Consider the following 10,174-nt stretch of genomic DNA (forward strand, 5'->3'; position numbering starts at 1 on the left):
AAGTGATGCCCCATAAACATGAACTAGTTTGTCTTCCACATCGAAGTTACTCTTTCAAGAATTCAAAATTAAGTGTAGAGGGTGTTTGGCAGTGTGGTAGTGGTTGCTTTTCAAATAGCTTTTCGTGCCGAAATACATGCCAATGATGTTTTTTTATTTTTTAAAAATCATTTTTGACATCAGCACATCAAAATGATCCAAAAAGTACAAACCGCACTCAATTTTAGCAAAAAAAAAAATAATTTGAAATTCGGTGAAAAGCAGGTTCAACCGCAGAACCAAACAGCCTCTTATGTTTTACATAAAATATTTTTTAATAATAATGATTGAGGAGAGGATAGTATGTCAAAGAATCATCTCAACCTAAAAGCTTAAGCTGTTAGGTAAGGTCTCAGGATATGATTTATATTATTCTCTAACACACCCCCTCAAGTGAAAGTCTTTTGGGCTTGAAACTTGCAAAAGGCCCACATTACTTGTGCTTAATTTTTTTATCAAATAAATGAGGATGATGAGATTCGAATTCGAGACCACTTTGTCATCAAAGTTCTGATACCATGTCAAAGAATCATCTCAATCCAATAGCTTAAGCTGATAAGTGAAATCCCAGGATATGATTTATATTATTCTATAACAATAAAGATGAAAGTAGTGATAATAAAATGACGATGATTAAAGAAATGATCATGGTGGTGAGAAAGATAGTCTTAAGATGGTAATAAAAGAGATGGTGGCGAGGTGATTATGGTAATAATAATGATATTAATAAAAGAAAAAGAAATAGTGGAGAAGAAGAATAATGATTACGTTGAAAATATTTTAATAATATTGTAATTGAATTACTATTTATATATAAAAAAAGAGCAAAACAAATGGCATAAATATTATAAGTGTTCAATTTTATAAAACAATACCTGTGTGACCAGTTACATGAATACTTGGAATTAGATTGGTTACAAGGGAAAAAAATTGGAAAAACTATCGCTAACTTATATTTTTAATGATCCAAATAGACTTCTTTATTGATTCAACCACGAACAAAGAAATCATCACCGGAGGGGGGTAACTACCATTAGAGGGGTTTGGGTTTATAAGTTTGGTTACATTCTTTTGTTTTTGTTTTTTAAAAATAGTTGAATTTTTTTTATTTTTTTAAATTTTTTTTATATATTTATAAATAAAAAATATTTTTAAAAAGCCTCCAAACTTTTTTAAATGATTGAAAGGCGGGGCCATGTAAAGGGAAGGAAGGCATGCTTTTGGTTCACATCTGGAAAAGGGCACTATGCATGGTGGCAATCAATAGGTATTGTTATTGCCGGTCTGCTTTGAAAATGATACAACGCGATTAAAACATCATCTATATACAATTTTAATGGGTATAACTTAACTGGTCAAATTCTAGATTTACTTCTTATAAATTATCAGTTTAAATTTTACAAATTTCAAGATCATCTGGAGATTTACATGGTTGTTAACTTTAGGATCCATATGATTAATCGAGGTGCGCGCAAGCTGACATGGATATTCACGTTAATAATAATAAAAAAATATAAACATAAATAATGAAAAATGTATACATCTTCAAGTAAATAAAGATTATTATATTTTATTTATGTATTTCATGTTCATTGATATAGTTTATCAATTATACGAGAAGCTTAATTTATGTAATAATTTCTCTGGTCAAATGAATGCGATCATAACAGCAAGTGTGAGTATGATGGTTGATGGGATTGGTCTCTAACGGTTACGAGCCACCAATCAGATGCTTCATTAAACGGTCAAAATATGTTTATAATTCGAATTTTGAAGTATGTTTCAAGGACCACCTTCGCCTATTGAATTAAATACTTTCCTAATCAAATTAGCATAAATACGTGCCTTCTGTTTGACATCCAGTTAAATTAACACAATCCCTCATAAAAGTCACGCATGGCTCACTCCATGGCTAGAAGTCAACGATAGGCAACGATAGGAGATTATGGCCCCTTCTATCCAAATTTAGTTTTATTTTTTAATCTTCCTCTTATGAGAATTTTTATTTTTACTTTTAGATTTGAATTTGAAATAATAATATTACATATCAACTTATAGCTTGTTTTATATCATGTAATAATTGTCTTTTAAAATACATTTAATTTTAAAAAAAAATTTTAAAAAATTATTTATAACATTAATATATAACTAGATAAGATTACGAATTGCATCTCCAAACTTGGTCAATCTCGCCTCTCTATAACCTACTTGCTCAACCAAGCCTTACCTAGCTTGCGAACTTGAGTCGTAGTGATGATCGTTGAGTTTATACTTTTATACCCTATAATTATAGCATAGCTAGCAAAATGAAATAAATTAACTGATTAATTATTATGATTATAAATTGAAACTAATTAATAAATATAAAAACAAAACCAAACGCATAATAATTAGCCCAATTCTCTTGTTCAGTTTCTAGCACCGCGATATCAACAAAACAAAATGAACTTAAACAATTGATGCAATAAAATCTCAATCCTTAATTTTCTTAATAAAAATCTCACTCGATTCCATTAATATTGAAGTCCACAGGAAAGAATGGGTAATGGAAGAGGAACTGTAGTCTTCTCCGCTAAAAAATGCATCTACCCAAAAAAGAAGAACATTAGAAATAAAACATCGACTTCAACAAAATTCTCTTGTCCACTTGGCAAAGATCACCCAATTTACAAGATTTTGAGATTTGGATAACCCATTAGTTTATAGCATCATTATATTAGCAAAAACAAATAGGAATTTAAAAAAATAACTCGAGTTAATCTAGACTAATTTACCAAACATACGACTTGGATCATGAAATTGAGATAATTCAATAGAAAAAAATTAAAAAAAATTATGAAACTTAATTCCAAATCAATTCAGTATTGAAAGATAAAATTAAAAAATAACTCGAGTCAACCCGGGTAAACTAACCAAACCCGTAACCCGAGTCATGAGACGAATATAATCTTATAAAAAGTAAATCAAAATAAATGACGAAGCCTAATTTTTAATCAACCTGATATTGAAAAATATGGTTGAAAAAAAAGAGCCAATTAGAAAAAGAAAAGAAAAACTCAAATCAATCGAGTTAACTCGTCAAACTAGCAATTTAGGTCATAAGACTAAGATAAATTTAATGAAATGCAATCCCTAATAAATTTAATATTGAAGGAAGTAATTAAAAGTAATATATATATATAAATTAAAAAAAATAAAGGGAGTAAGGAAACAAGATACTGTTACAATGAATATTATTTTGTAAAAAGAAATTGAGTCAAACTCTTCATCTTTTAGGTTTTTTTTTTTTAATTCAGATATAGTTTTTTGTTAATTTAGATAAGCATGCAAATTCCAGGATAGTTAAAAAATTCAAAAGATATATCATTAAATTATCCTTAATGATTTAAGAGCAAAGTATCACCTTAGAGTCTCTTAGATACTCTAAGACCGATAGAGATCGTAAACTATAAAGATGGTGATGGAACAATATGAAATTTGTAGGGGCTAAATAGAGAGGTTATTTGGAAAGTTGTTGCGGCTAATTTTTAAATTGTATTTTTTTAGTAATATATTAAAATAATTTTTTATAATATTATTATATTTAATATCAAAATATCAAATAAAAAAATTAATTAAAAATAAAAAATAAAAAAATTTAATTTTTTTTATTAAATTTGTATTGAAAACATAACAGTAAAAACAGTCATCTATCTGCTTTTGCTTTAGAATCTTGCACGCCCAAAAGGCTGTTGAATATTGTCAGAAAAACTGGCACCTCTTTGACCTCGCTCACAAAGACAAAGGACCTACGCTCGTGGCTGATAAGGAGGTGGAGCTGCGGCCTTTAAGTAGCCTTTGAATTCACTTTTTTAAAATAAACCTCTGCCCCCCTCTCTCTCCCTGTCAATGCCCATAAACACAGTCAAGTACACAATCCCGTGTCTGTTCTTTGTCCCTGTAGTCTCACGACAATGGAGGAAAGAGTATCCGAAGAATCAGCACCGTCGATGAAAGTCTCTTGGGATTGGTGCTGATGATCAAGATGACAGACACGTGTTCCCTACGGAGACTAAGTTGCATGAGCTTACACAACAAGCTTTGATATTCAAGTACATATATAGTAGCTGGTCTTCCTGTGCCTCTTGACCTTGCAGTTCCCATTTGGCATAGTGTTGCTAGTAGCTCTCTCTGTTCTTTTAGTGGTGGTGATCTTTATCGGCAATTCCCAAGCTGTAAGTCTATCTTTTTTCTGTTATTGTCACGTCGCTAATTTCTTGGCTGAGGCTTGCTTTAGTTTCTTGATTTTTCCTGGGGTTTGAGCTTCAAAATAGGCTTTTTTTAATTAGATTGATCCGTGTTTGTTTAAGCTCATACTGCTTACAGACCTGGGGTTTTCTTGGTTTTATGGTGTTCTTCTATTAAATTTGTTGCTGCGGGTTTATATTTATTGGAGTGATTTACATGCGGGGCTCACGCTTTTCCAACAATGCTGTCTGTAACTTGAAGTAGTTGAGATTTATCTTTGTGATAAAACATATTGGGATTTGTTGTTACTCTTATGTAACACACCCTTTTGGGGACTCCTGCTTGTTCGAAAAATGATCTGTGGCTGGCGTGAAACTTGAGTTTTATGTTTGTTTAAGGTTAGTTTGTTATAAATTTAAATGAATTCGACCTCCCGTGTTAATTTGCTTTCTTATGTCTGTTGCGGGACTAAGTCCTCAGGGATTTGATTGTAGACAAATGATGGATACAGAACCTGGGAGGTGTAGAAGAACTGTTGGGAAGAAATGGGGTATTTTTTTCCCTAGATTAGCACAGTACGAAAAACTATTTCCCGAACTAGTATAGCTGAAAAAAATAATTCGTAAACTGACACAGTAGTTGATACGCCCACCTAGTATATGTATAACTAGGTCCCGACAAAATTTTTGAAAGTAAATTTATTGATGGATTTATGATTTGTATATGTTATGGTTTGTTTTAGATTTTGTAAAATTATATTTGTTTGTAAATTGTTAAAATTTATGTTGAATTACCGATTTAGGTGTTTTGTGATAAAAGAAATAATGGTTTATTTAACGGGTTTTTTTTATATCTTGTTAATTTTATTATCTAGTTGTAATTTCCGGTAAATGTGTATAAATTTACATTTATGTAGATAATTGATAATGAATTAAAATAAGTATTAAAATAGATTGAATAAGTTTGAGTTAAACTAATATTTTTGCAAATTTATTTACTTAACATAGTTAATTAATACATCTTGTCGTTATAATTTTATAGAGGTTCAATAGAAGTTATGGATGATCGTTCATGGATGTATCGACACTCACCCCAAGGATTGCGGAGGATGGATTATTGTAACGGGGTTCAGAGTTTTATTAATTTTGCAACATCTATTCCGAGAAATTTTACTGATGGTGGTATTAGATGTCCATGTAGGAAGTGTAAAAATTTAAAGTTTCTGCATCAAGATGTTGTAACAATGCATCTTCTAACTAAAGGGTTCATGGAGGATTACATGTGTTGGTATGCACACGGAGAACTATTTGTTCCTCACGAGACCATGGTAGAAAGGACAAGTGAGTCAACTTCTAGTGCTAGCAACATGCATGTAGTTGTAGATGACAATAATAATCCTTATAAAAATATGACTATGGATACGATGAGAATGAATCAAGGTCATGCGAAGCAAATGATAAGATTTCTTTTAATTACATTTATTTATTTTAATTTGTTGTTATTTATAAATATATTTAACTAACAATATTTTTATCTTGCAGGCTACGACTCTTGAACAAGAGCCAAGTCCAATGGAGCTTTTTGTGGAAACACATGTGCGGAGTGATGACCGTCAAAAAAGGGTGCAGCGGCTCGTCAACAACCGAGCTCAACACTTTGTGGTACGTTGGTTTTCAACCATTTTTTTTCTTAAGTTATTATTTACTTGAATTTGATGATTTTATTTTTTATTTTCAGGGGACATATAACAACAGGTTGAATGATAGATATGAGGACGATCTTTCGACCCAGCCAGATTCGGATCCAGATTTGTGGTTAAAGGCAGGATCGTCCGGTGGACCCCATAGAAATTGAGTATACAAACTCTCTAATACCACGACCAAGAACTTGCGGATGACCCGTGGTGTTTCAACCGTTTGGTGCTCGCAATTGGTCCCGAGCACTCAGTCTTCGAAGTTCACAGCCTTGTTAGATCGAGGAGTGAAAGAATGTCTGGTCCATCTCAATAAAAAACATGAACAACTCTCTGCGAATTTAAAGAACTTCGCCAAATAGTTATGGATATGAGATCACATATGAGTGATACATGTGCACCCTCTTATTGGCCTCATAGTCTTAGGGATGACCAACCTCCTCCTCCTCCTCCAGCGTCACCTCTATTATAGTTTCATTGTATTTGAATGTTTTTTTTATTAAGACAATTAATTTTTAAATTTTATATTAACTAATTTTTTTTAATTATTTTCCATTTCTGTTAAATAGATTTTTTTAAAAAAATATTTTTAAATTATTACTAACGGGGTTACCGATGAAATAATTCCATCAGTATATTTCAGAGAATTGAAAAAAAAAACTATTGCAAATGTCATTGCAACTGTTAACTCACTGATGAAGTTTTTCTGTTGATATATTTTAGAGAGTTGGAAATGAATAACTGCAAATTTCACTGCAAATCATCGACAAAATTACCTACAGTTATCATGTCAACGATATGCTAAATAGTATCAAGAGAATTACCAACGGATTGAAGTGAGAGTTTTTTTTTAGCGCGCATGGTCTGTTTATGTCTGTAAAACTATCGGTAAATTTACTAACAACAGACTTACCAATAAACTAGAAATTATAGACGAGCATTTTTTTTACAGATGGTTTTCATCTGTGATTCTGTTGGTGAAATGTAAGTGTAAGTACTAATATAATTTTTTATCGATAAAACTATTAAATTTGGTAATGTGTGTTATGCAAGTAACACATGCACAACTAGCAAATTTTAATTCTCTTCGTGCAAGATTTTGCTTTCTCAGTAATTTATTTATGCAAAAGTCAACATGCATGTTTTATAAAGATCAAAGGACATGAAAAAAAATAAATTTAAAGGCTAAAAACAAGATGACATGACAAAAATAAAAAAGAGGGAAAAGAGAAGAAAAATAAAAAATGAAGCGTTAAAAAAGCAATGTAGCTTCGATGATGAAACTCGTAGTACCATAAGAAAATATTGATGAGATGAATCTATAAACACCATGAAAAACCAATTTCGAAGTTAGTGGTAAGATGTCAACAAGTGAGTATATCGTTGCCTTTAAATAGCACGCATGATATATCATCAACTTTAAAATTGGTTTTTCATGGTATCTATGAATTCATCTCATCGATATTTTTCCGACGGTACTAAAAATTTATCATTTGAGCTCTGGTATTTCTTAGATGCCTCATTCTTTTTTTCTATCCTTTTCTTTTCTCCTTCCTTTCTGTTTTTTTTTTCTAGCTATTAGATTATTTTTGCTTCTTTCATGCTATTAGATCTATATAAAACATGCATGTTGCCTTTTGCATAGATTAATTATTGAGAAAGCAAAAATCCGCAGGAAGATAATTGAAATTTACTAGTTGCGATGTGCTACGTGTACAACATACTAGTTATGCATGTACTGTATGTGCATATAAATTACTATGTTAATTTTTATAATTATTTTTTTATATGTGCTAATTTAGAAAATATTTTTTTCTTATTGTTCATGTTTGTTAGTTTACAACAAAGATGTACTTCCTGGTAAAGAGAATTGTGAACGCCATTTGCATAGAGGCTGTCCACATTCAAGAAAGCCTGTGGAAGCTTCTCAAACTGCTGCTGCTTCTGACAAAGGAGCACCTCTAGCACTGGCATAAGCTTGATCGCTACTGCTAATGCCAACCGCAAAAAACACGTTTACAACCATGACTTCTAGCACTTTTACCGGCTACAACACCACCACTGCAACAGTGATCGATAGTGCTCTTCGTGCTGATTCTTGATTAAAATTAAACGATGAAAAACATATATTAACCTTGTTTAATATTCATATAAACAATTAAACTGGTTTTTTTTGTTGTTAGTACTGGTTTGTAGACCCGCGCTATGTTGCAGGGAAACCAAAAATTATTTAAACCTAAAAAAAACATTCAAGTCCCAAGAAATTATTTAATATTGTAATTAAATTTTAAAGTATAATACTTTTGAATTTTGTTTTTCCTATAAAGATCAATTTTAATTATTGATTGTATGACTGTTAAAGTAATTTAATAAAAAAATATCAAAATAATATTGTCCATATTTTATGTGTGATTGAAAGTCAAAAAATTCATAAAATTCAAAATCTATTTAAAAATCTTAAGAACAAGAAAACAATTTGAATCAAATCTTCATGAACAATTTATTATTAGACACTATTATTTTCATATCAGATATATAATAATTGAAAACATATTATCAAAATAAAAAAAAAAATATAATAGTATTTAAGAACCACGTCAAAACTGAAGAGTAAATTAATTTAATAAATATTTTTTTAAAGAAAAAAAAAAACCTAATACTTTGTTTATTTATTAAGATGATGGATAACATGTGATTAACCATTTGTTTTTAAAAATATATAAACAACGAGTTGTTTGTGTGCATCCCCTCTATTTCATCCGCCTTTTATTTTTTTAAAAAACAAACATAAACGACACAGGTCGTCTGCCGCCCCCCCCCCCCCCCCCCCGGCGGGACCTCGGATTACTAGGAAGTGCAATCCGGCAGTGGGGTGAGAAGTAGAGACTTGCAACTTTTCGCTATGAAATGAAAAACTGAAGAAAACTGACGAATTTTCTGCTATCTGACATGTTGCACTTGTCAGATGGAGCTTGAATGTTATATGCTGTTCATCCGCAATTAATTCTATTTACCATGTGATTAATTATGCAGGAGGTGTAATAATTAATAATCTCATCCTATTAAGGCAACATGTACCACCCCCTTCATGCATAAAATATATATTAAGTATTAAAAATACTTAATTAAATGAAAATTCATTTACAAATTTTGGTGTATTTCAGTATTTGTGAAACCTCAAAGTGCTTCCTAACAATTGAACTGTATGTTCCCAGGACTGATCTTAGATACAGAACGATACAAAGAATCACCCTCCATGGAGGAGATGGCATCTCGAAATGCAGCAGCACAAGGATTTGGGGTTTTCCTCTCCCATAAAAAAGAATCCTAGCTCGAATGTGGGCACCTTCCTTTCTTGCGATTAGTTGCTCAATCAAGTTCATATCATGACAAGAAGTCAGTTAGAGCCAAATTCCTCGTTCTTTCCGACCTGCCTTTTGCTTAAGCCAGTTGGGTCTAATTACAGCCAGTGCCTTGCCTGGTCAAACAAATACCACTTAACACTGACTTTACTATTTGATGGAGGTTCTGCATAAAAACCTAGAGACAACAAATGATAGATTAAACTTGAGAAATGTAATCTACTCCAAATCTTAACCTAAAACTCATCTAAAAAGACGAAGCAATAATTAACAAGTTGCTAATCAGTATCTTTTTGCTACTTCAGGACCTGGGCCATATCTCATTCTGTTCTCAGCCTTGCTTCAGTACTGTACTTCTTGGATTAGTTTCAATACTTTCAGTATCTTTATTCCTACAACCTCTCATTCTGGAGATGTTAGAGTTCCTTATCCGAGTGCTTACAGCTCCCTTTTGTTTTCTTGGAGCGTCTTTGTAGTTTGAAGAACTGGATTTGCACGTGTTTGCTATGACTACTTAATAATTTTCTTTTGAGTGGACAGGAATGTATTACTGCAGACTGGCTTATGTTTAGTTATTTTCCTTTTAGTTTCTTATCCAAGGAAGCTGTCTTGCCTTGCCTCTTAGTCAAACTAACTTGATGCTGATGTATAAGCATGTTCTGCTGCATCTCATCTACTATTAGCCAAGCATGTCCGGGCATTAAAAAAATAAAAATCAACAGAAGAACGGAAGAATATCAATAAATAACAAAAAAGAATTAAACTGTAATTTTTTAGAGAGAAAAGAGAGAAAAAAATAAAAATAAAGGTTTACTAGCAACAAACTAGATTGTCACTGCTGACACGAGTCACT

General features: G+C 31.6%; 1 protein-coding gene across 3 annotated transcripts; it reads left to right on the forward strand.

Moving 5' to 3' along the window:
* Positions 1–3,880: 3,880 nt before the first annotated feature.
* Positions 3,881–6,507, forward strand: LOC112326593 (uncharacterized). 3 transcript variants are annotated; one of them, XR_008058459.1, is made up of 4 exons: positions 3,881–4,253; positions 5,308–5,606; positions 5,808–5,927; positions 6,004–6,507. XR_008058459.1 is itself a non-coding variant. In XM_052450332.1 (4 exons), exons 2-4 carry the CDS (start codon positions 5,324–5,326, stop codon positions 6,118–6,120), a joined length of 636 nt encoding a protein of 211 aa, XP_052306292.1. In that variant the 5' UTR covers positions 3,885–4,253; positions 5,308–5,323; the 3' UTR covers positions 6,121–6,507. The 3 variants fall into 3 exon arrangements, 2 of the variants coding, with proteins under 2 accessions (XP_052306293.1, XP_052306292.1); XM_052450332.1 differs by having other exon boundaries at positions 3,885–4,253; positions 5,308–5,721; positions 5,807–5,927; XM_052450333.1 differs by having other exon boundaries at positions 3,882–5,721; positions 5,807–5,927.
* The last annotated feature ends 3,667 nt before the right edge of the window (positions 6,508–10,174 follow it).

Source organism: Populus trichocarpa, chromosome 2 (assembly GCF_000002775.5).
Source record: "Populus trichocarpa isolate Nisqually-1 chromosome 2, P.trichocarpa_v4.1, whole genome shotgun sequence".
NCBI classification, from domain to species: Eukaryota; Viridiplantae; Streptophyta; class Magnoliopsida; order Malpighiales; family Salicaceae; genus Populus; species Populus trichocarpa.